The sequence below is a fragment of the Calonectris borealis genome, chromosome 7, assembly GCF_964195595.1.
Source record: "Calonectris borealis chromosome 7, bCalBor7.hap1.2, whole genome shotgun sequence".
Lineage (NCBI taxonomy): Eukaryota > Metazoa > Chordata > Aves > Procellariiformes > Procellariidae > Calonectris > Calonectris borealis.
The window spans coordinates 40,250,665-40,276,820 of NC_134318.1; the positions used below are offsets into that span (position 1 = coordinate 40,250,665).

General features: G+C 46.9%; 2 protein-coding genes across 7 annotated transcripts in view; one reads left to right on the forward strand and one right to left on the reverse strand.

Annotated features, from left to right (window-relative positions):
- Nucleotides 1-10,659: 10,659 nt before the first annotated feature.
- Nucleotides 10,660-12,698, reverse strand: NKX1-2 (NK1 homeobox 2). The gene is made up of 3 exons (XM_075155488.1): nt 12,521-12,698; nt 12,257-12,418; nt 10,660-11,219 (listed from the first exon to the last, which is right to left on the reverse strand). The coding sequence occupies exons 1-3, from the start codon at nt 12,696-12,698 to the stop codon at nt 10,660-10,662; spliced, it is 900 nt and encodes a 299-aa protein (XP_075011589.1).
- A 3,256-nt stretch (nt 12,699-15,954) lies between these two features.
- LHPP (phospholysine phosphohistidine inorganic pyrophosphate phosphatase) overlaps nt 15,955-26,156 on the forward strand; it is an 89,195-nt gene continuing 78,993 nt past the window's right edge. For 5 of the 6 annotated variants that reach the window (XR_012674379.1, XM_075155257.1, XM_075155255.1 and 2 more), the window contains exon 1: nt 15,965-16,088. Coding sequence is in view for 5 of the 6 variants with exons in the window: in XM_075155257.1 (XP_075011358.1) it covers nt 15,973-16,088 (116 nt within the window). In the remaining variant the exon portion in view is untranslated. Of the gene's footprint in view, nt 16,089-26,156 lie in introns of all 6 variants that reach the window. The other variant, XM_075155253.1, reaches the window with a different exon arrangement.

A 26,156-nucleotide genomic window follows, 5' to 3' on the forward strand; every position in this document is an offset into this window, starting at 1 on the left:
CAAAATATATTTCACAGTCATGTCTGTTGAATGAATACATGGTTGTACTGTGCCAAGTTTCTTACGTCCAGAAGCAGTCATTATCTAGGAGCTATTGAAACCCCTTTAATTCTAGTTAAAGGTATGGTTTTTTGTGAAACACCGAAAATTTCAAGGCTGAAAATAAGCAATGACCCATCTATTTTTAGTATTCTAGTTGGTCCCGGTTCATCTTTGTATAAGGAAAAAATGCATAATTTTGTTTGTCGTACACTCACGTGTCTTAAACAGCCCGGGTGGACAGGGGCCAGGATTTGCAATCTGTGAGGTTGATGGGATTTTCCTGGGTAAGAAATGCAGGTTTAAGCTGCCTGGTTTTTTTTTATTATTATTATCATTTTGATATTTTTAGTGTGATAGGTAGATAGCTTATCAGTTTGCTGAAGTCACGCTAATGATGCCTTCTACCTATTTAGCCACAAAAGTAAGATACTGGGAGCTACATTCTTTTCATCTTTCATAGACTCAGCTCAAGAGCAGCCTTTTACCTGCCTTTAAATGCTGTTTTTCCTCAAGGACATTTCCAATCGTTTTAGATTCATCGAGCCATGCATTTTTCAGAGGAAGCAGGAAAATGTAGAAAGGACAGAACTTGTCCTTTAGCACATAGCACATATCATATGAGGAAAACACACATTTGAAAAATTAAAGAATGCAAACGAAAGGCAGCCAAGATCAATTGCTGAAGTGCTGAATCTTGGGTTGAGGCTCTGCCACATGGAGCTGGAGCCATACTGTCCTGAGAGGTGACTTCAGAAGCCAGGCATCCAGCCTCACTCCCAGGAAAACAGCGATCATGTACCCAAGTAAACACTGCAGATTCGTGTTTGAAATGCAGAGTTTCAAAAACAAACAAACAAATAACCCTCAAGCAAGAAAGGGCTTGCTTGCTTTTGGATTCTGCAAGGCCTGAAAGAAGAAGAAAAAAGGTTTATGTGCTCAAATACAGACATGATGTGGAATGTATAGATACTACATGTAAATCTATTTTTTAAAGCTGGTGTGGACGGTGTCTGAGATTAAAAAATTACGAGTAAGAAATAACTCTCAACTGGAATTTAATTATTCAACACTCGAGAGAGAGTGACTTCAAACGCCTACTTAATGTAAGCTTGATCACTTTTATATAGGATCAGTGTAGTCCTGTTGTCGCTCACTTTCTTTCCTCCTTTATATTTGGCACTTACAATCAAGACAGAAAATATCCACTTTTCTTCTTTAAATGCTATCAAGTTGGAATTTTAAATTGTTCACATTGCGCACTCTGGCAGCTGTTACCGTAGATCTTGAAGCAGTTGCTCTCAGCTAGATGTGGTATTTCCTGTGATTTAAAAAAGGAAAGCAGAAGCTTAATGTGTACTATTTAGTTACCTGTAGATACCTGAAAGACTCCACATGACAGTAACCAAAATATGAAAAACAGAAGACATGAAATGTTCACATTTTACAGTAATTTGCCCTGCAGAAAAGAAGAAAATCTTGACCTACTTGAGGAAAGAGGGTTATTATATTCATTCTGCTTATCCAGAAAATACAATTTGACATGTAAGTAAACCATAAAGTTATAAGAAGGAACAAGTTAAGTCATGCCAGTTGTTAGGAGTAATTTTGCAGCCCTGTCTCTGGCAGAAATGCTTATTGAAGTCGTCGGGAATTAGGCATGTGAAGAGACTGAGGAATTGCATCCCAGTTATTGTGGTTTTTTAGAGGTAGGGCCAATAAAGGGAGTTGCAGTCTTGGCCTCCTAAGTCAGTACGGCTGCACAAGCTCAGTGTGCTCCAGGGATTAACGAGCTGCTCGTGGGAGCTGCTGAAGGCACTAGTGCAGTGGCAGGGTTGCAGTACCCTTTCCTGAGTTTAACACTTAGGTCTGCTGCAGCAAGTGTCCAAAATGCCTCGATAGCTGATGTTTAGGTACGCGGCACCAGTGTTCAATTCTTCGATGGCATAGTAGTTTCTTACTCAACTCAAAAGAAGAGTTCCTCACCTCAGAGCAAGAGCCAGACCAGTCAGCAGGTTGGATATGGAGTTCATCCAAGTCATGAGGCTCAAGGTGCAAGTTCATAATTAGCTAAAACCAATACACGTCTACAGTGCTGGCAGAAAGACAGTCCTACCCCTCTTCCCATCTCTAGGAAAGCCACAAGGGTAGTCTTCAACCTTTCTCCTCTTGTTGAAACTGTGCTGTCACTCAGCAAAAAAAAATTATGCTTCTCTGGCCCAAAGGCAGATTTTAAGGCAAACCTAGCCGTTAGCATATTGCCCTGGAGAGCTCAACCTACAGTCCCAGTCTGACAGCGGTCCAGGTACTTCACACCAAACAGCTTTCTGAGAAGAGTGTGATGGTGTCACGTACTCTGCAGACCAACCTTGCAGATGTTTGTGTCATCTGAACAAGGATTGACAAGATAACAGTACGCAGTGATGGGACTCACAAGTGTACGTGTGAATGTGGGGAGACACAGGCCACGTAACGTTTCTTGGTTTGTCCACTGCTTAGAAAGCGTCTGGTAATGCCAAACCTACACAGGGGTAAGACTTTTCTGTGGCGGATGTCTCCTATTGGAAAAGACGCAAGAAGATGATGAAGGTGCTTTATTACTACGGTGGTAAGATACCAATGGATAGATGGGTGATCTCAAGAATTTTCTACTTGTACACTTCAATCTTTCATTTTCATCAGTGAGAGTTGAAGTTCATGCTGATTTTTGATAGTGCCTTATACAGAAAAATCACTTTCCATGGCCCATATTTGTGTTGTTCTCATTATTTACTGACAGCAGAATTATATATTAAGACATTTCTTGCAGAACAAGAAACTTTTATTTTTCCTGAAGCACAGCTATAATATTTTACAGTGCAGCGTGTCAGAACATAGGAGCAACGAATTGTAATGCATGCAAAGCGTATCTGCCTCTCAAGTTCAGTTAGAGATTTCTTTTTTAGTTCATATCTTTCAAGATAGTTTGGCAAAGCATAGCACAACCCCCTCAAAATAGTGCTGTTTTATTGGATGGATGTTAGTTAACCCAGCTTAAAGCACCATGAACAGCCCTTGGAGCTGATATTCCTATTGCAATATAAATCTTAAGCTATAGTTAATACTTATCCTCCCCAATTTGTATGTTCGCTTATTTTACGAAGATTTCAGTTATATTCTGTTTGTTAGATGACAGCATGGATAACTGAATTATAGGATCAAAATGGTTTAAGTTATTGTCTTCTGTTAAGCATTGTTTCCAATGTTTGAACTTACATTCGGTTATTTTCCTTTGCAGCTTATCGATGCCTACATCCACAGCCTTCCACAAATGAGATGAGACATTTTACTTGTATGTGAAACCTAGATTTAAAGGTAAATGATAAACTCTTCTATTTCTTGATCTTGTAGTTAATTAAATGAAAGAGCCTTTTTCTATATTTTCTATATCTATGTGATGCTCTCATTTCTGGTGAGCATTGCATTCCTTGGGCATCACACTACCAAGAAGACACAAATAGGAGAAAGTTTGGGAAAAACAACTTTCAGATGTACCAAGACAGATTAAAAGAGCTGTATATGTTTAGCTCACTAGTGGCTGGGTTTAGATTTTTCTCTAGTCCTGATGTGCAACTCTGACAGTAGTGTACCTGCAATTCCAGCAGCAACGTGATCCAAGTGTGAGATCCATGAGAGCAGAAAGTCGGCAGGAGTCTGAGAAGCGGCAGGACCCTGATAAATGGGATTTTCTAGCATAAAAATCAGGAATAGTAAAATAAAATCCAAAGAAAATTGAAGGGAGACTAAGTCAGTTTGAATTTCAGGCTTTCAAGTGCCTCGTATGTGAGCTTGCTGCTTCTTTGTACAAATATTTTGCTTTTGATCCTGCAGACCTTCTGCTTCCTAACTTCCATTGACTTCATTCTTGGATTTTATCAGGACAGCGACAACTGCTTTACCTGCTTTCCAGACTTTCAAAATCTGACCCAGATGGCAGCTATAACTGTCATGAGAGCACACAGAAAATGAACATAAATACATCTAACTGTGTAATAAGAATAAATATCTTGTCAATTTGGTTAATCTCAGGACTGAGCACTGAACATCTGGATACACTTTATCTCAGGAGCTGGGAAACTCTTCTCAAAATTCTGCCACGGCACATCCCCGCCAGCCCTCCTGTTCAAGTGTGTGACATTGCTGCAACAAAGATTGCTAATCTTGCTAAATGGTGAGCACTCATCTGCGCAGGGCTACTGCAGTCTGAAACTGAAGAACTTACATAATGCCTCGTCCAAGTCAGACTTTAACTTGGCATCGTTGCAGTGAAAGATTAGCGGTAGTGAAAGATAGAGGTAACCTATTGCATCATCTGCCACTTGTCGTTACCTTGGGCTGACATGCTGTCAGCTCCTGAACTTCCCCATTCTGGACTTTAAACTAGCCTTAGATTTTCTACAATACCAGATAATTCAGAAAATTACAGGCTTTCTTGATACACGTTAGGACAAAAGACTTTGCTTTAAAGTCCATCATTGTTTTAAAACAATTTCTTTCATAACTGTTTTCAAAATCACACAACTTGAGATATCAGAAATATGGAGAGCATATTGCCAAAAGGAAGTAAGATCTTCAGAAAGCAGAAAGATCTTGACAGAAATTACCTACTCCTAAACTATCATATGGCTGTTCCTTAGAAGGGACAAATAAACTAGTAAAGCATTTAATCCGTTCCTTGCTCTCTGCAGTTCGTTTATCATTTCTTCAAACTAATGCTCTTCTGTAGCAGTTTCAGTGAAATGCAGCATTTCTTGAATTCACTAATACCTGTGACTTCCAGTGTAATTCAGTGGAAGGGACTGAATGATAAGAAAAGCTGTCAGTCTAATGGCTATCCACAAACACTAAACAAGAGGTGTCAGCACAGGTATTGGATGTTGGGACATCATCATAGAACTGACCTAACCTGAGAGGACAGGGTTTCAACTCAGCTGACTCTCAATTTGTTACGTCAGGTGCTTAAAGATCCACAGATACAAAACCTGGCATCTTTTAAGGTTCCCATTTTGCAAAGTCTATGTATCTCTGTGTATTCGCTCTTTTTTAAAAAAAATTAACGTTTAAGGCTTCCTTCTTTAAACAATAGCAGTAAAATAACTTCCATGATCAAAGCTACTATAACAAATCAGCATGTGTAATAAGGAGTAAAATCTTTTATTTGTATTGATCTTGTACATAGATCTGGTATCTTCGAAAGTATTTCAGTATGTCAGAGGCTGCTCGGTGGAAAAGCCTGAATCGTGAATACTACTGAAATCCCTCTGCAGTGTTATGACGTGCCTAAGCCCCATGGAATGCCACATTTTTAATTACATTTTTCATGTGGCATTACACAGAACATAGAAAATGAGATGATCAACTTGAGAAAAAAGCGAGCTTGGGAACTCTTCAGCGTTTGAAGGAGAAAATCTAAGAGAAATTCAGTTTAATATTTGTGCTACAGTAGTAAGCAAAGGTAGTGTTGCTACAGGCTACATGATTCACAGCAACCACAGAACAGCTCCTGTGAAAAAAATGGTGAAGATGCCAACTAAGACGCTAAAGCAAACCTGTAACATGCAGCTGGTAAGTTAGTTGCATGCGTTATTATCTTCCCAGAAACTTTTATTGAGTACACTACCAGAAATAGGGCCCGGAACATGAGTTGTCTGTGTCAAGAAAGTGCCATAAAGATCTGTTCAAGGTGACTTCAGCTGATATGGGGTCATACTGGAAAACAAAAAATGTGTTCAGGTCTAGTGGTGCAAGAACCCTACTATCAATTTTTCTTCAGGAGTATCTCACCCACCAAATATTTTGCTAGACGTCTAGTCTGTCTGTGAGTTGTAAAGCTGCTGAAAATCAGACTTTGATCTCATTTGTAACTGGTATGTGGGACCAAAGCAACGCTTCTCAATCATTCCTGAGTCACCTGACCACTTAGTGGGCTGATGAGGCATTTAATAGATCAGCTGTTATATTTTGTGAGGCTGTTGATAAACACATGGGTACCTTGACTTTCATTGCTTTTTCTGAACGTGGTATGGAATCGGCAGATTGCCAAAGATAGTATCTGCCGTGTTTTATGAAATGAGATAAACAATAAAAAGACTCTAGTCGTTGGCCTGAGTATACCAAGACTGGGTTTGCACATACCTGTTGTTGTAATATGTGTCACAGAAAATGATGTAGGATTAGATATGCACATCTGTAAAAGGGACTCAAGCTGCTTCGTGCATATCCTACAGAAAAACTGCTGGCTGGAATACAGCCCGCAGTAACTCATTTTGAAACGTCCGGTACGTTTCCTACTGCAGATCTTCCTAGTCGACACTTTCAGTCGTAAGCAGGAGGAGTTAGTTTAGTCCAGCGATAGCTATTGGGAGCCCGCTGGGCAGTTGATAAAGGGAATAGCCACAGCAAACCTCCATGTTTACATCTCCTATGCATTAGCCATCCCACACAACACAGGCGTGTCTTTGTGGGTGTGGATGGCCAAGGGGACATCTGCCAGCAGACATTGCTACATACCTTTCAACATAAATACAACCTGTGCTGCCATCAGGAGGTGGGACTTACATGTTCCACAGTAACGACAAAAATCAGTGGTCATGTTTCTTCTGAAGGAACTGTTCTGCCAGAAGCAGGGAGCAGTAGAAGGCCTCTGAGCTCTCTGTCTGCCTGCTCCTTGTCTTGGGCCATTTCTGCCTCTCTCTAAATGGTCCTACTTGATCTCAGTAAGGAAAAAGTCCACAGCTGGAAACCAGGGGATTCTATCCTCAGCTCAGGAACCTGTGTGTAGATAGCACATAGCTTATTACAGATGTTCTAGCAAATAATAATGGGGGGGAGGGATGTAAGGGAGGGATGGAGGGAGGGAGGAAATAAACTTTAGTTTAATTTTCCAGTCATGTATTACAAAACAAATCATATTGGTTTTCTTCATGAAAAATGCTTGGTCACTGACATTTCAATAAAGGTATTCTATCCTTTGTTCCTCAATGTATTTAATTGTTCAGTGTATTCTTCAGACTTTGCAAACCCAACTGTATGAGTGTTGTTTTTTTTTTAAATACAGATCTGAAAGTCTAGTTAAATTGACATCTCTAGTATTTCCTTAACTGTGATATCCTGGTGTTCCCCCATGTACTTCTTTCATTATCAGGATAAATGAAGTTGATTTCCAAAGTGCTTTTATGGTTCTTGGACCACTAATATTGCCTGTGCAGAGAGAAGGTACGAAACAAGAATTAAGTTTTTTGTCCAGAGGTGAACACTGTGTGAGTCAAGAGCTTTCCCTTTCTACAGCTGAAGCATAGCCTATGCTTTCTTGCTGTCCTGTGAAGCACCAAGTACTTGCCATTGCTGGAGGGGAGACTTCAGCCCCAGTGCCCTAGCTGCCATTTTACGTTCTAGAATAGAAACGAAGAGGGTATATAAGCAAAGCTCTACTTTGGGTTGCATGACCCAGAAGTTACCATAGTTTGGGCAGCCTGAAACCCAGCTGTTGATGCCTGCTCACTGCAGACACTGTCACTACGGATGATATGGTGGGAATGAGGGAGGCTAACTTTCCTGTTCTTTGCAGCATTTGAATTCAAAACTCTTTTAATTTAATATAGATGCATTTTTTGCTTTTTACACATGGGACTTACTTATGATTCCCTTTAACATCTATATTCAGCTGTGAGTAAAGTCAATTTTTGTCTATGCTTGAAAATATTGCACAAATCTGTATTCAGAATTGTTAGAGATAATGGATACTCAGTGGGGCATTTCCAAAAGTGTTACCAGTGCGAATAGTGTAATCTGGACGATGTGGTGTTGGACAGCAATTGCTATTTCCAGGACTGCTTTGAATTACAGCTGTAATAAGTGGCCAGTTGCCACATCCCTAACTAGAAGCCAAAGAGATCACCCACCCGTGCAGCCGCCCCCTTGACAAAGCAGGAGGGGAAGGGTCTCTCTGAAGGGCTTGGAAGCATTCAGCCAGAAAACCTTTGGTGGCCTGGGATCAGTGCCGCAAAATCTGCAGTCCCATTGCTATGCATCTCCCTTCCAATGCTGCGCAAGGTGCAAGTCATGCAAAGTGGAAACCGTGGTTGTTACGTTCTCTGGAATTAATTGTAAACCTTTTTTGTGAATCCAGGGCTATAGAAGTGACTAAACAGAGTGGTGGAAAACAGGCTGGCATTTCTTGCGTAGGAATCAAGTATTCAGATTTCCTATAAAGCTCACATAGTTTTGCCGAAGGCAAAATTGCTGGCAAACCACAGAGCCTTGAAAAGGTTTATGAACAGCAAAACTGCATCTCAAAGGAGGAGACGATTTATACTATTTGAGTTATTTTGATTTGTAACGTTCCCTGTTTTTTGCTACGATTTACACTTCTTAGGAAAAGAACTAATCATATGACAAATGACAGGGCACAAGTCTTTTTTTCCACCAGAGATTTCAGTACACTGCAGGTGACCAACCGTTTCATGCTCTGGGAATGTCTTAGAGTGACAGCCAAAGGAAATCAGGAGCCGGTTTTTGCATGCACAGTGATGACAGTCACAAGTAGAAGGCCACAAATAGGTCAAGAGGATTTGGGTCCAGTTAGTCCTAACTTGAGGCAGGGAAAATGGGCTAGACAAGCTTGCTAGGTGGCCTTTCTCTTCCCATGGGGCTTGAGCTCTTAATTGACTTCAGGCAACTAGAAATGGACAGCCAGCGTATCGGCAGCGTTGTATCCCGATGGCTCAGACACCCAGGACTGCCGATTCAGTGGCCAGAAAACAAGGCAGCTCTGAATGTATGCTGAGCGGTTGTAATGACCCCGTCTTTTGTAACTCTGACTTAAGTCAAATTAGTTAAAAAGTTACTTTAATTAACTTGCAAGTAAATACATTCATGCAGTAGTTATGACTTCCAAAATCATGACCTGAGACGAACCTCGTTTTTTGTTAATAGCTGTGCAAATAATTGAGAAGACACCGAATACCTCCTCTTCGGTGTGGAAAGACAACGGCAGGCAATTTCAGCTAGCCTGCCCGCCGGCCTGGCAGGGCACAGGCAACCACCGTTCCCCAAGCCTGGCCTTGCGGGTTTCACCCCTTCGCTCCCCGCGAAGCTGGAAGTCAGGAAGGCGATTTCGGCAGGAGAGGGGTGTCCCGTGCAGCCCCTCCTCGCAGCCAGCCCGGAGGTGGGGTACCACCCGCAGTCGCTGACGCGCAACACGGGGCACTGTGGGGAAGCAGTCCAGGAAGCGAACGCTGCTTCCTCCAAGTACAATTAAAAACAATTAAACACGGAATAATTTAAAAAACCTTTTTATTTAGACAAACACAAGAAGAGCTAGATAGGATTTATGAGCCAAGTTTTTTGGTTGGAGAGCCAATGTGTACTTTAAAGCATCGTAAGAGGCTGAGGGGATAGAGTCTTGAACAGCGTGTTGTAATAATTTGTGAAACTGCATGAGACAGATTTTTTTAAACCAATTACTTCCCGTCCGTTCAGGGACGGATAAGCCCCCAGCTAAAATTCCTTTTCATTCCGCTGCTTGTAACGATGAAGATGAAATGTGATTTTTCTTTCTAGCAAATGCTCCAAAAAGCAAAAACCAAAAAGCATGTGTTTCTCTGTTATGGAAAATAGGTCTCGGCATGCTAGAAATTCTGTGTTTTACTTATTTTCTACCACAAATGCCCCATTTTTAAAGAAATGAATAATGTAATCATTTTCTCTGATTTATGTTTTCTTTTCTGCCTCATTTGGCACTAATGCTGTATTATTACAAGAACAACTGTTCTCTGCAAAAAGAATGATCTTTAGACACCTCATCCAAAACCTTTGAAGTCACTGGGAATGAACTGAAAAGAAAGGCAGAGAGGCCGTGTACATTAGCAGCAATTGAATACTTTCCCACTGACCGGGCAGATTTTCTACTCGTCGCCTGACGGCACGGAGCTGCAGTTTCCTCAGACAAAAAGAAAAACTCTCTTCCAGGTAGGGTACCAAGTACATGGCTTGCAGTTTTCAGGTCAGAAGTCAGAAAGGACGATAATAAAACGTGGGTCAAATAGGGCGCAACCGAGTCCCATGAGCAAAAGCAGAGGCTGGGGACGTCTTCACCGGCGAGCATCCCTGGGATGTGAGACGGCCGCGTGCACCATCACCAGCGTCAGGAGATCAGCAGTAGTAACAAGTGCCACAGCTCCCGAGCTCTCGAGGTTTGAGACATGTGCTGGCAAGCCAAACGGCAACGAGGAGTGTTTTAAAAAGGAACTCGGAGAAGAATCTGGAGGGAATTAGTGTCAGGCATGTGTAAAGAGGGTTACTTTTCCCATCTCCAATGCCTATAATTACATCTCAAATGTGCTAATAAAATCCAGCGGTTACAGTGGGTTTTTTCTCTTTGTCAAAGTATGTACCTTAAACATGCTGCTGCGACGACTAGAAAAAATCAACTTACAATCGCCATGCAACCACCAGAAGCGAAGCCGTTGCGCCCCGCTTGGGCAGAAGGGCCGAGGACCGCGTCCGGCTCCCGGGCGGACAGGGGGGCTCGGACCCGCCGGCCGGGAGCGGCCCGCCGCCCCTCCGCCGGCTCTGCCCACCTCAGAGGTGCGGGGCGTAGAAGGGGCCGAGGTACGCGGGGCCGAGGAAGGGCGCGAAGGGGCCGCCGCCCAGCGGGAAGGGGGCGGCCGGCGGGACCAGGACGTTGGCGGCGGCGTAGGAAGGGAAAGTCTGGAAGGGCAGAGCGCCGGGACCCGGCGGGCTGGGGCTGCCGCCGCCCGCCGCCGCCGCGGGGGAAGCGGCGGGGGCCGCCCCGTCGGCGCCCGGGTGCTGCTTCTTCCACTTGGTGCGGCGGTTCTGGAACCAGATCTTCACCTGCGTCTCGGTGAGGCTGAGGGAGAGCGCCAGGCTGAGGCGCTCGCAGACCGACAGGTACCGCGTGGCCCGGAACTTGTTCTCCAGGGCCACCAGCTGCTCGTAGGTGAAGGCCGTCCGCGCTCGCCGCGGCTTGCCGCACCCCGCCTCGGCCCGCCGCCGCCGGGCGCCCCGCGGCGAGCCCGGCTCCTCCGGGCCGGGCGGGCGGGCGGCGGGCTGGCTCCCGGCCCCGGGCGGGCCCTCCTCGTCGCGCTCCTGCCCCGCTGCCTCGGCGCCGCTCTCCGCATCTGAGGGGAGATGGCGGCGCTCGTCAGGGGGGGACGCGGCGGGGGGCGGCCGCGCACCCTCCTCCCGCCCCTCACCCGGCGCCGGGCCGCCTGCCGCCCCACCAGACCCGGCTCTTCTTCTCCGACCACCACCACCCCCCCCCCCAAACGTGATAAAACGAGGGCAATCGTCGAAGTAAAATAAAAGGGAGAAAAAAAACTCCGCCCGCCGTGCGAGAGCCCCTCCGCGCTCCCCGCTGTGCCACCGCATCTGCGGCGGGGAGGGGGGAGGCGTCGATATGGATTTCTTACCAATTAAAAAAGAAGTTATTAAAGTCCCCTTCTGAAGCGAAATAAATCCCCTCCCCCCCCATCCCCGCGCTAATGGAGTTTCAGATTTGCGAGGGCCAGATCGATAGATGTCATCTATTAAAGGTAAGTTTTAATCGAACAATATTAGGATCAGGCCGGGGGAAGGAGGTTTGAAGTGGGCACCTGCAAGCTGCGGGCAGGAGATAGGCGGGAGTCGGTAATAGGATATCGATCAACGGGAGCTAAGGCATCCTCCGGTGGGGACGGGCTGAGCGATTACCCAGCCCGCCGTCCCGCTGCCGGTCAGGCCCGGCCGGGGGGCCGGGGCAGCCGACCCCTCCCGCCCCGGGGAAAGGGGCCCCCGGGGGCCGCCGTGCTGGGGGAAAAAATACCCCGTGCGGTGCCCTGGCAGGAGCCGCGGCCCCTCTGGGGCCGGGGCGGGGGCCGGGATGAGTCGGCGGCACGCCCCGGGATGCCCCGTCCTCCTCGGGCGCGGAGGGTGCCCCGAGAGCCGGGGGGGGGGGGTGACGGGACACCGAGAACTTTTCCCTTTCCATCATCGAGACTTAAAACACGGCTCCAGCCCCCCCGCCCCTTCCCCCGCGCTGCCCGTTACATCCTCCTGCGGGAGCCCCGCACGGGGAGCGCACCCCGCGGGGCTCGGGGGGCCGGGGGTCCCCGTCTGCCGCCGCCTCCACCTGCTCGCCCCGCCAGCGCCGGCCGGAGAAACTCGAGCGCGTTCCTACCATGTGCCTCTAGTTTATTCCTCCCGCTGCCGGGAGCAGCAGCGTCCTTTCCTACTTCAACTCTTCCCAAACTTTTCTCCCGCTCGCCCGAGCGGGGGGCGCTGCCCCAGCTCCCCGCGGCCGCTTCGCGTCTCCTGCTGAATTTCTGGGGATCCAGGATGTCTAAGATGGAGAAGGAGATTTTATGATGGATGGGGGCCGCCTTGGCCCCGCGGTCCGGGCATTCCGGCATTCCCCCCCCACCCTCCGCGCTTCACCGGAGACCTGCTGGCTCCCAGCGCGGAGCCGGCGGAGGGCTGCGCCGGGCGCGGAGCCGGCTCGCCTCCCGAGCCCCACGCCTCGGCGCTGGCGGCGCGGAGTGAGCGGCGGGGAGGAGGGTCGGGCGGGGAGGGCGGAGGGGCCGGCGGCGGGGTGGGGGCAGAGGAGGGGGCAGCGCAGCCATTGGCACGCCGCCCCCGCGCCCCCTCCCCGCCGCGCTGGCTCCGCGGGGGCGCAACGGGCGCCTCCCTCCCTCCATCCCAACCTCCCGGCGACGGGGCTTTCCCGTTACCTGCCCCGGGATTGCGCAGCGAGGTGAGTCGGGGGGGCGGCCCGCAGCCCTGGCACTGGAGCCGGGTCCTCCGCCGTCACCTGGGGTAGCGCGGGGATGCGGCTGCCCACCGGCAGCTGCTGTCCCTCGGTGCCCGGAGAGCCCCCAGCTGCCTCTGTCCCCCCGACCTCCGCTGACCCTCCTGCAGCTCCCCTGGGTCAGTGGAGGTCCAGAGGGGTGAGTCTCGTGTCTCAGAGGGACCCAGAGAGAAAGGATGGCTCCTGCATCCCTCTACTATGCCGAGCTTGAAGCACTTCCTCTGCCAGCGGCCACTGTTCCAGATGTGAAACTAGAGTGTGGTCCCCAGGCAGAAATGAACAGCTTCTCATTTTGGGGCAGCTCAGGGTCAGCCTGGTTCAGACCCTGGGCCAAGGGCTGGCCCTAACTCTTGCAACTCACCCATGGCATTCATACTGTTCCCAGTTTATAGGGAGGGAAACTGAGGCATGCCTGTGCTGGAGGAATGCCTGCCCCGCTGAGCAGCCCCCTGACTAACCCTCCTTGCCTTGAGTGGAAACACTTTGTTGTCTGTTCATACCTATAGCTGGGGCAGGGTAGGCAACAGCAGGCCAAGCCTCTCCACCCTGCACCAGTCCCATGACCACTTCTAGCCAGCGGTGCCTATTAAAAACTTGCTAGCAGTGTATTCCTGTACATCTGTGTCTGTTCAGGAGGATGCTTCTCCCTCTCCTTAGCATTTCTGTGTTTGTTGGTGCCACACATCAGGCTGAGGTGTAGATGAAGGAAGGGGCACCCTTCAACCAGAGGAGGCCAGGGAAGGCAGCCCTCAGTGGGAACCTGCTACTGCACCTGCTTTTATTCCTAGGAGGAGGTGCAGACCACAGCCCTCCGCCTCTCTACAGGTGTCTCAGCTTCAGTAGAATTGGGCTTTCTGTTTGCCATTGCAAAGGCATAGGCCGTAAGATAACGGGAGAGCAAGAGGATGAGATGAAGATGTGCAGGGCAATGCGATTACAAGTAATTGTTAATTATATGGTGGCAGCATCCAAGACCCCATTTGGCACTGGCTTCTGGTATGGGATACCACAGAGGTGTAGAAGAGAAGGGAGCTCTGTCTTGAGCAGTTCACACACTAGAGCTATAGATCGATAAAGCTTTGTTTTGAGGATGCACCCCGTGTGAAAATGAAGGTGGTGGTGAACTGGAAAACACTGCTGTGTGCTAATTAAGTATTGCTTATGTATTTGAAGTTCCTTGAGGTGCAGAAGGAGAAGGAAGGGAGAGGAGCAGTTGCAGCTGCTGGACAGCTTGCTTCAGAAGTGAGATCAAATAAAGAAAATGAATATGAAATCTTAGCGCAGATCCTAATAATTTCTTTGAAACAAGATTCTTTTTGTGGCACAACATTAGTTTCAAACTATGTGGAGAAATCATAGGCATTGTCATATGGTAAATAAGTGCATGGCTCGCTATTTTAAGAATGCTCGCAAGCCTTGGCAGTGCCAGAGATTTTTTATGTTTGAAAGAAAAAAATCTAATCTGATATATGCAAATACTTCTGTTAGACTTGTTGTGTCTGCAGGAGCTGAGAAGGTGAATTGTGGCGTTGAGATTAATTTGTGAGCAAGCAGACATCTTCAGATATCATCGGTTTAACACGTGCACGCACACTGACCTACAAACATACATGCATGTAGAAAGGCACACAGGAGAAGGCACATGTTCATGGATTAGTTCTAGCAGTCTGTTTGAAGTTGGTCCGTTTCCCAGCTCAAGCATTAAAATTCAGCCCGAGTGCTGTCTTTAAATTGCTTTGATGCTAGGTGGGTTTCAACCCTGACCTGTCCTGACGGCAAGTGATGGCTGTAACAAGCTGCGGATCAATATTCATAGCGGGTGTCCTGGACTGATAACACTATCCAAGACAATGTTCACTATCGGTGGAGACAGCTGAGATATTGCACCATTAGTGATGTTGTTTTAAATAACCTGATCCATTTCTGGGTCTATTTAATGAATTTCAGAGTTTAGATATTATCTTTAAGGAGAAGCCAGAGGCTATTCCAGAGACAGTGATGCAAATCAGTGCTGCCAAGACTCTTCTGCTTTTCTTAAAACAAAGTGAACTATAATTCCACCGCAGCTCCTTATATATTCTGGGAGTCGTGGCATGCTGTTGATAGTATTAGCAATAAGAAAGTATTTGGACTTTATCGAGGGAGAAAACAATATTATCTGTAAAGCTGAAACACAGTTGATAAAATCTTATCCGGGTTTGTAAAACGGAGGGGATCGGTTCAATTCTCTGTATGACGACAGTGGTTTTTTTTCTCGGTTGTCTCTATGAAGCGCTGGGCATGTATGAGAAGATACCATCGAGGCCGGGCACGGCCCTGTCAGCGTTTCGGCCGAGCTGACGCGGGTCTCATCAGGCTTCTGCTGCTGCGTGGATCAGCACCTCGGTCCCCAAGGGCCGAATCCTGTCCTGCTCCGTTCCCACAGACCGCGGAGGCACCCAGGGCGGTGCAGGGTACGGGGTACGGGGCGCACGGCAAACCCCAGCTCCGCAGCGGCCAGGGGAGCGGGAATCCGCCCTCGCGGCGGCGGCCACCCCACCGCGCTCCCGAGGGAAACTGCAGGACGGGAACTCGCCGAGCTTCTCGTCGCTTCGGGAAAGTCGGAGCCAAATCGAGACCCGGGGCGCTCTCGCAAAGGTGTTTTAGGGAAACGCGCATCTTGCATCGGCTTTCGACAGCGTCTGACGCGCGTATTTCAGAGGATGGAAGTTTTCCCCCGGGAACGCGATGTCTGAGGGAGTTTATGGTGAAACAGGGAACGAGCCCTGGCACCCAGCGACTCGCTGGGCTGCTTTGTTCCTGCCGATGCTGCCCCCGGCCCGTCCCCGTTCGCTGGGCTGTGGGCAGCGAGCAGCCCAGGGGCAGAGGGCTGGGGAGAGCCGCAGGCGTTTTGGCGGATGGATGGAGACGCCGGGCACTTTGGGAAAACCAGACTTGGTCCACGCAGCCACCTGCCTCAGGTGTTTAAAAAAAACACGTTAATGAATTAAACGAGAGGCGGGTGCGTTGCGCAAGGCCGCTAACACCGCCCCCCCCGCCCCGGACTACATTTCCCAGCAGCGCCCGCGGCTCGGCGGGGCGGGGGGGAGATGGCGGCCTGGGCGCGGGCGGTGCGGGGGCTGCTGCTGGATGTCAGCGGGGTTCTCTACGACAGCGGCGGCGACGGCGGGGTGCCCATCGCCGGCTCGGTGGAGGCGGTGCGCAGGTGGGTGGCAGGGGCTCGGCGGAGCACGGCCTGGCCCGGGCCCCGCCGGCGGGGAGGAGGAGGAGGAGGAGGAGGAGGCCGAGGCGGGGCCGGCGGCGTGAGACGGGGGGGGGCACCCCAGAACATGGCGGTGCGGGCTTGGCACCCCAAAACATGCAGTGTGGGCCTGGCCCTGGGCTTCGGCGTTACACCCAAAGGGGAGCGAGGATCGGGGTTTAAAACCACCCCGACTGCGCAGCCCCCCGGTTTGCTGTGTAAAGTTGAGTGGGACACGACAGCAAACGTAAGCATTTTGGTTCACCTTGGTATTTTTTAGGCTTATTTAGAGTGTGAGGGAGTCCCCTGAGTTCGCAGATCTGCTGTCCCTGGGCTGGTGGGGAAAGGAGCCCGGAGCAGCGTGAACAGGTCACATCCCGCTTGATTTTGTATTTACTGTTGTCATCGCACGCGTAGCAAGAGCAGGCGGTATATCGGAGGTCTGGTACGTTCCCCAGTAACCAATTTTAAGATATTGCCCACACTGGCATGGTGCTTCTGTAAATTGATGAGCTTTGCTGTCAGATTACCTGGGACTTCTTGCAGAGAACTTGCAACCCAGCAGAAATGGAGGATTTCAGCGCTGCAGTTAATGATTGCCCAGGTTAAGGTGACTCAAAAGCAAAGTATTGTCATGGCAAGTTACTCGCCAGGTAGTGAACTCCCTCGCTTTTAGCTGGGTAATGTAATCCAATTAACACAAGCTAAGTAACTGCTGCTAAACAGACCGTGATTTCATTTATTTAACTTAACTAGCTTTAATTAACTAAGTTGACTTGCCAGTGTGTCTCTATCGGCCCTGCTTGACCAGAGGAGCAGGATGGGGCAGGGGAGAGCTATGGCCTCAGGGCCACCTTTGTTTAAAGACAGGTATCGATTTGTGTGTCTGCCCCGCTGGAGGAGGTCGTGGGTTTCTGGCAGAGCCTTTTGGCTCTATGTGATGTGTCACTAACCCGCTGCAGAAAATCCAGATCCGTGGTGAGCGCTGCTGCATGTACCCCGCTTGAAATGCTTTAAATGTCTAAATACTGAACCTGTGTGAAATGTTGACAGCCTGCTTGGCGAGCACCTCTGTGGCTTCTGTCCTCTGGGGCCACCCAGCATGGAACACTTGTGCCGAGTGCTTTATCGAGCAGGAAATATGCAGGAAGAAATACTGAAATCACTAAAATTAATCGTATGAGTTTAGTTAAATACGTGCCTAAATGTTGGTGGAACCACCACGGAAAAGGCAGAACTGGAGAAGATCCAAATGTACTGGTAATAAAAGAAGTCTTTACTGCCTTTTTTTTTTTTAAATTATATCTTTGTTCATATTTCTTGAAATACATGTGGCGGGCACATGAAGTGTCGTTGGATGAATCTTCTGTTTTTGTCTACAGGATCAGAGTTTCCAGCGCTGTCAGAACGCAGCGTTTGAAACAAGTTTAAGGCTTATTGAGGCTCTTGGCTTGTTTGTGGTGCTCAGCTGGCCCCAGCCGGCTGGGGGGAGCTGCTGGGACGGGAGAGCAACGCTCCAAGGGAATTCAGTGAAATTAGGCAGAGGGAAAAGTCGCTTTTATAAAGACATCATATTGAAATCCCATGGCACGTGGGTTTTCCAAGGGATTGCGTATGACTTCTGTTCCCGTTGCTCCATGTCCCCTTCATGCAATATTTCAGCGTGGTTTCTGTTCTCATGCCTTACTGTAGCTACGCTACAGGCTCAGGATTCGAGAGAGACCCTAAGAGAAAAGGCTTGTAGTGAAATGAAAGCATTTGTTTTCCCCTGGGTGTGTAGAGCAGCTTGTTTGCTGACTGCAAAGCGGCAGGCACTGCTGGCGCGGCCTCTGCCAGAATTAAACTTCCCTGGCTTTCCTTCTTGCCTTGCTCAAATCCTCCTGGTAATATTGCTTCCCGCTGAGGCTGGGGCTGATGCCTGCTGTGCTAGCTGGTCTGTCGGTGAAGGAGAGTCTTCTCCTGCTCTCCATCTTCCAGGAGAACGTGTCTTAACGCCCTCCTCTCATTTCTTGCCGACTGGCACTTTCTGGTGGGACCATCGCGTATGCCGAGTTTGTGCAGCGTGTAGCACGGGGCAGTCCAGATCGTGGCTGAGCCCTCCAGGCACGGCCAAAACAAACATAAATATCAACAACTACATAATTACTGTCGGAGATCAGATCATTCCCTTAAAAAACAGGACATATTCAATAATATCTGCATCGCGGTTCCCCAGATGCTTTTGACATATTGTTTTTTTTCTCTTAGGTTTTTAAACTTTATTTTCCATCAGGTTGCAGGCTGCTTTTTAATAACTTTTGTCACTGCATTTGCTGAAACCTCCCGCATGGAGGCAACGTAAACTGCAGTTTAACTTATGGCAATGTCAGAAATATGCCGATGAAACAATAGTAAAACTCTGGCCTTGGGCTAAATGTAAAATATTACGGGCTTTCTCTTGAAATACTGGAAATGTCCATGGGGCTTCTCTGCACGAGGCTTGTTTCCTAGGGAGCGTGCTGGGAACATAATGGTTGTTTTTAGCATATGTGGGCACCGAGGAGTTTCGTGTCAATAAGCAATGGAGAAGCGGTGGTCATAGCTGTGGAAATTGGGGACAGCAGAAGTGAGTATGGAAAAGTGCCAGGAAGGGAAAAAAAAACCCAAACATTTTATTCAGGTCATTCAATGTAAGTGGTTAAGAATAATAATTTTCCTTGAGTAAAGTCAAGTAGCCTTATTTATCTGCCTATTAGGTTCGTAATTGTTCTAGCTCACACCATTTAAAATCTTTATTGACTCATTATCCTATTGCCAGTTGGTCATTAATATTTGTGTCTGCGTCATAGTAATGCTCGGTGGTTTCAAGCAGACGGATTAAAGCAAAAAGCGGCTCTTTTTTAATTAATTCATTTTTGTATCAATTGAAAAGACGTAATTGCAGATAGCTAGGAACTTTGTAACTAATTCAAATTTTGCTAAAAGAGATATCTAAAATCTTTTAGTGCATATATATGTCCAATAGGAGCCTTAAATACCATTTTGATAATTGATACTACAGATATGAACTCTCATAATATGACGGCTGACCTGTTCTCTTCAGATTGTCTTGCTACATCATCTCTCACACCATTACAGCAATTAACTTTGTGTAACAACACATAGTACACACCAATAAAAACCATAAGTAAACATTTTCATTTGCTATTGGTTTCATACGACTGAAGCCATTTCGACTCCACTAAAACTATTTTTTTCTGCATTATTTTTCTTGTTTTCAGCCAAATTCTGCTATGCAGTTATTTCGGTTAGTATTTGAAAGAGTGACAATGTAATTTCTGCCAGCAGAATATTTATATTTATGATGGCTGCAGGGGGGTGATTCTCTCTTGTTTGGTTGGTTTTAGCTAGCAGTACAGTCAGGTGGAGCAGAAAAATGACCAAAGAAGCCGATGGGCACTGAAACATCCTGACCAAGATGACATTCAGTAACACACTTCCCAGTGCCGTAGAGACCCTCCTGAGGGAAGCATCAGTAGTCACGATCCAAGTTGGTATAACTTGTGATGAAACACTAAGTGTTACAACTGGGAATTATTTATTGGTAATGTACCTGCATCTCTGATAAATTTTACCTGTGAAATATCTTTGCAATCAGTATGCACTGAAAGGGAATTGGCAAATCGGAGGCCGAAAGGATGAACCACAGAAGTATTTGTTGTACAGAGCAGACCTCCTTCTGCGCTTAAGTAGTGATAAGGTGAATCCGGATCCTTCTTTTTACTGCCGGACTATGGCAGATGGGCACCCCTGGTTTAACCCAGAAGCCAGAGTGCCGTGACTGTCATTAAATCCACCAGGGACTGTTATTGTTAACTTTAGGTGGGGATATTGGAGTGGTAGATGCCTAGAAAATCCAAAAGCAGCTTGGTAAGATAATTTGACCCATAACGTTTCTTGATTTAGTTTACTGTGGCATACGTTTGTTGTTGTTTTAAAAAAATCCTTATAACAGAGTTAAGTAAAACACATCTCTTCCGAGTGTGTGCGGTTAACTGGCAGACACTGTGGAGCAGATCAGAAAGCCCATCGGTGACTTAAAGGCTTCTTCTGGAGCCAGCCTTAACAGTGCCTCTGTACTGTGCTGTTATTGTCTTAATTGATTTACACAGCATTGACACGAGGTGAGCTATTCACTTTTTATCTTACAAATAGCAGGGAGCTGGTCTCTTACAAGACAGAAGGTGGTTAAACATCCATAAAAGATGCTCACCCTGTGCTCTGTTATTTGCATTTACAGCTGTGTGCTGATAGTGTGCCCATTAGCATATCCATATGAAAAGCACACAGTAGTTGGACATTTACAACATCCTGTTGTTTGGCCAGTATAGTGCATCTGTTAGCACAACTTTCTACAGAGTCCTTTAAAAGAGCAACGGAAATCTGGGGAGCAAGGAGGCTGTGGAGCAGCTGGACAGTCGTGTTAAAATAAAATACCTGGAGAGTCTAACAAGGCAAAGATTGCAAGGAGAACAAGCGGAACTGGAACCGTAAAGCAATTCAGCGTGCAGGGGTTTGGGTGGGACAGTGGTGAGCTCACAAAGAGCCATCTGAAAGTGTGTGTGCGACAAGGAGTAGGAAATCTTTGTTGTCACAGAAGATAACTGAAGCATGGCTTAGCACAGTCTGTGCAGATGTTCAAAGTTTCAAGGCTTGCTATGCCTTCAGGACATGTGATAGCAAAGGAGTTGTTCCTCCTAGAAAGAGACTTTCAAATAAACTATAGAAACTCTTGTGTAAATATCTGCTCATTTGTCTTTGCCGTAACTCTCTTTACACTTTCTGCCCATGGATCCCAAGGAAGGGTAGGTGTCACCTGCCCTTTCTGAAGCAGCAGAGACACAAAAAGATGAAGCAGTTCTGTATTGTCATGTAGCTGTTCACTGGCAGAGCCAGAAGGAGATCCAGGAATTGATCCTCAGCGGGTGCAGAGTTGTCACAGCTCCACTCTAGTCTGTAACGTTAGCTATGGCCTCAGTTTTCTGAGAGAGGTGGACCTTCCTAACCCATATTTGCTCTCCTAATCAGCAATGTTCATTATTTTTTTAAAAAGATCTGTGTCCCTGAAGCTGTGGGTAGTCCCAAGTGCTGTCTACACAAATTGCATGAGTAAGTGCTTACACTTTTGGAATTTAAACATCATTAACCTTTAGGGTCTTGAGCTGCTTACTGTCCATCAGCATGATTATGTGCCGTACAAATATTTACCAATAAAGAATAATAGAAGATACTACAGTGATACCTACTAGCTAATGTTCACCCACTGGTTCATCCACTACCTTGTATAAATACTGATTAATCCCTGTAGTGGATGAGCAGCACTCTGCCTCGTTCTGTGCTTTAGAACTTGAGACTTGTCTCAGTTTACCACTGTGATAGTAACTTTTTTCCCCCATCTTTCATGTTTGGTGGACTTGGTCTGGAATCTTAGAATCAAACCTGATTCTTTGCATATCCACAGCAGTATCACCATTCAGATTCCATGTTGTCTTTGCTAGTTATGCACTGGAATTAGTTGTTGATTGCTTCCAGATTACAATCACACTAAGTTTGTTGGAACACAGCTTGGTCTTCGAGCGATTGCAATGAAATAGTATGGTACTTCCTAAAGTAGGTACGCAGAGCACGTGAGAGTGAATTCTTTCTCTATAAAATAGGCTAAGCGAAACCTTTTGGCAATTTACTTTCTTTTTCTGAGAGACAGAATTCATTATTTACAAACAGGTGGTGTTTGTACACAAAGTAAAAATTTGACTGTGACAAAGATAACTTGGTTTTGACTGAAATTTTAATGGAATAAATAGTAGCTTTAGGAGCAAAAACCCCCAACTCCGTTTAGCACAGAATGAAAGCTGTTGGAGTATGATTCATTATATTATCCATAAAAATGTTTTGCTTAATGCAAATAAATATATTCCAGACCTGTGCATGCTAACAGAATCCCCAAAGCTCAGATTTTTTTCTTGCTGGCTCCAAAGTGGAGAGTTACCAAGTACTTAAAGTCTACCAGAGTTTACTTTTGTTACAAAATACACCCATATGTTTGAATCGTGCTCGGTATTGTGTTGCTGCGATATAACAATCAGCCAGCCACTACAAGACAAGGTGAGAAGCCCTGATTCAGTTTCTGCAGTGCGGTTAAAGTTTGGGACTGCTAGGTGTAATACTTTAAGCTAATTTGGTAATCTGCAGTGGTTAAATGCATCTTGTTACCAAACGTGATGGACCAGAAGGATTTTTCTTGCATTCTGCTTTGTACTTTCTTTCTGCAGATTCACTTCAAAAGCATGTGTTCTTTTTATTAAATACTTAATTCTAGATGTCACTGTTGTGGCATATTGTTGTCTACAAATTTGTAGACAAATCTGTTGTCTACCCTTCTGTTGCGGCAGGTGGAATACGATTTATGGCATCAGGTAATTTGTTCAGTAATTCTGGTATCCAACTGTATTCGGTGGTCAGAGAGAGGCAGCCTTTGTAGAGAATTCAGGACAAGACGAACTTTGTGTTTGTTTTGATGTACCAGTATTTATTTCTACCTCTGAAAAATTCCGAATGATAGAAATACCTAAATAAAGGTGTTGGTAGGTTTTTAAAGTTTACTTTGAACTACAATTCAGTGATTTTTCAGTTTTTGCTGTCAAACAGTGTCTCAAAGTGGCGTTTCCAGAGTCTTTACTTTTATAACAGTACCCTTTCTTATTTCACCCTTGCCCACCCTTAAGTTACATTAGCCTCTTTTCTTGTGGCTCCTTCATATATGCCTATTAATCTGCCTTCATTCCCATTCAAAGGTAATGCCCTCCTATTTTTTAATCCCTTTCTCAATCCCTCCTTTGGATTCCCTCCAGATTATCCGCTTCTATATATAGAGAGAGGTGAACCATATGGATCTGGAGAGGAAATTGTGCTTGTGAGATAGCAGATGTAGAGATGAGTTGCAGACACAAGAATGCAAAGGAGAGCGGGGCCAAAAAGTGCTGTATGTAAGGATTTGTCAGGCCAGCCTTGCTATATGGAGCAGAAAGCTGGACCACCAGAGAACGGGAGTTTTAATAAGCTCGGCTATACTCAGGACAGTGACAGGACATCGGCAAATGGAAACACCAGGAGATCAGGGGACAAAAGTAGCATTAGAGATGCGACACCAAGATTTAAGCAGTTTGGACATACTGTAAGGATGGAAGAAATCAGAGGAATGGAAAGGTTTGGACACTGGGATAGAGAAGGAACAACCAGAAAGCAAGCCAAGGTCGCTGTGTCACAGGAGCGTGCGTGGGGTTTCATCCACACTCCTCTGATCTCATCGCACTCGCCAAGCAAAACACCGGGAAGTTCAGTGTTTCTGTGGAACTGGGAGAGGCTTGTGCTGTAAAAACCAAACTCAGGATAGATGAGGGCTTTTATGGCTGGCCTCCTTCAGACTGTTGAAATAATGATTTTGCTTGGTGTTATTTCAGAAGCTGAAATTAAAGATGAAAAATGCTGCTGAAATAGCCGCTAAATAGCAGGAATGCAGATCTGTGGAGAAAGTGTAATACATTATTGCCACAAATACACTTTTTAAGCAGAGCGAATGTACTTCCCCTGCGCAGGCGTTTCCACAGCTGGACCCCAGAAGGGGTTATCGCTTTCAGCCAGCGCTGAGCCAGAAAACCCTTTTGCATCCTCTTCTCAGGTGTGCGTCCTGCTCTGGCAGTGGAAGGTTCTCCTGGAAAAAGCCTGCAAGATCAGGCTCGGGATTTGCATTAATTCATAAATCTGACATAATCTGACACTTCAGGATGTAACCTGTTCATCGCAGGGGCTAGAAGAGGGTTTTTGCCTTCTGTGGAGAGCAGTGTGTGACTTGCTAGGTGAATTACTCCCCGGCAGTGGCAGGGCCAGCCAGGGAGGCTTTAATGGGCAGTGGAAAAACATCCCATCGCCTGCTAGTCAGCAGTGTCTGAAGGCACCGAAGATTTTGATACCTCCCTTTGTCCTGATCACTCACCATTTTGTGGTCTGGATGAGGTTTTACCCACCGTTACGCAGACTGTTGAGGACTAGTACTGATCTCTTGTTGCAAAACCCATTTTAATTCGTCATTTTGAGTGTGTTTTTTAGATGCTGGCTAAAACCACATCATGCACTGTGGTTCTCCATCAGTCAGGCAGGCTAAAGAAGTGGTATAAATTTCTGCTCTTTTCAAACTCTTTCTTCTGTATTGACCTTGAAACCAGGCAAGTCATTTCTACTTTTGATCATTATGCTCAGTTCTTCTTGGCTCGGTTTCATCTCCTCTTGACAGGAGATGTTTTACCTGTAGCACCAGTACCCTGGCCCTTGCAGAGGGCAATAAGCAAACGTTAGCCTTGCCCAGGTGGGAGGACAGCATTCCTGCACAAGTCCCGGTTTCACTTTATTGTTCGGTCACAGGTAGATAACTCTCCGGTACTGTTATTTCCCATGTTTCAAAGATGGTATTAGAGTGATGACAAGTTTACACTGAAGCACACTGGTATTCATCTGCTGATGCAAGAGAGTCAAGTATCATAAGTGCTTAGCATGCTTTCTTTTCTTTTAAATTAAAGAAAAAAAAAAACACTCTGAAAAACCAAAAGCAGGATAAAAAAGCCGGTTCTGGAAATCTCATAACCAGCGCTCTTCCAAACCCCTTTGAAGTTGACGTTGGACACTCGCCAAGCTCCGGCTTGTTGCCTCTTCCGGGGTTTTGCTTTCTGCCCCCCTGCCCGTCTGCACAGGACCTGCCGGCTGCGGGCAGGACTCTGCTGCTGCTCCCGTGTTGGGAAGAACCTTCACTGCGAAAGAGAGTGGTCAGAGTCTGAAGTTTAGCCTGATACCGTCTCCTTAGTTGCTTCTGCCATGTGCAGGACAATGTGAATTTAAGAAGGAGTAATGGCTTCCAGCTAGATCCCGGGGCCATTTCTTTTCCTACCAGTGTCACAACCTTTACATCATCTGAAAGAACAGTTTTTGTGTTTTATATGCCCAAAGGCTGCCCATAAAGGTTGGCAAGGGCAGTTGGTTAAGTCTGCACAAGGTCAGTCAGGATGTCTAATAATTGTCCTAACACTTTACCTGTTATGGAACAATAATGAGAGTTTTTTCATTATTTTCGGGTGAGTGAACCTGGCAGATGCTGACAGCCAGCAGATGTGTAAAGTTCGAGGTGATTTGTAAGGGACCGGCTCATCTGACGCACGGTAATTGCATTGTGGGACATTGTCACTCAGCGTCGTGTCCTGCTCCGGCAGAACGAGGTAAAGGTCAGTTCAAAGAGCTGGCGTAGCGTGAGGGGCAGCTCAGGGCTGAAATTAAAAACCTCATTTCCATCTCTCCCATATAAATGTGCTCACAGCGTGCCCGGAGCCAGATGGGTGCCCCGGTTCTAGGTTTAGGGATTGTTTGGGCAACTGAGTGGTTGCTTTGGTCTGGAGTGGGTTTAAATGCCTCCTCTGGTAAGGCTTAGAAAAAGTCTCACTACCCACCTGTTGGTGTGTTAGTTTGATGCTCATCTGTCTGCTTTTAATTTTGGGCTTGGAAGTTTCTTCTGTGATAGTTCCTTTGCTTAGCACCTGTGCGGCGTGCAGCTGGAGAGGTGTAACTGGGCTTTTCGTCTGCTCCCTGCTGCCCTGCACGCTCTGCCGTCCCCTCTGAGAGGGGCTCCGACACGTTTCTTTTGCCGCAGAGATGCTTTTAGCTGAGTTTGCTATTTGTGACACCCCAAAAAGTCAGAAGCTGCTCTCCCTTCATGCCTAGCTCCCCACATGCAGGTGAAGTTCAAGTTCCCCTGCTCCTGCCCGTGGGCATTAGGAGTGGGGTGAGCAGTCGTGTTGGAAACGAAGCAGGACAGTGAGCCTGCTGATGGCCCTGAACGGGGAGCGAGAGGTGGCCTCGGGACGTCCACAGCTACCTGGACTGTGCAGAGTCCCCGCAGCGTGGATCGCAGTGCTGCCTGTCCTCGTGCTTGGCTTGCGCTCTAATCAGGAT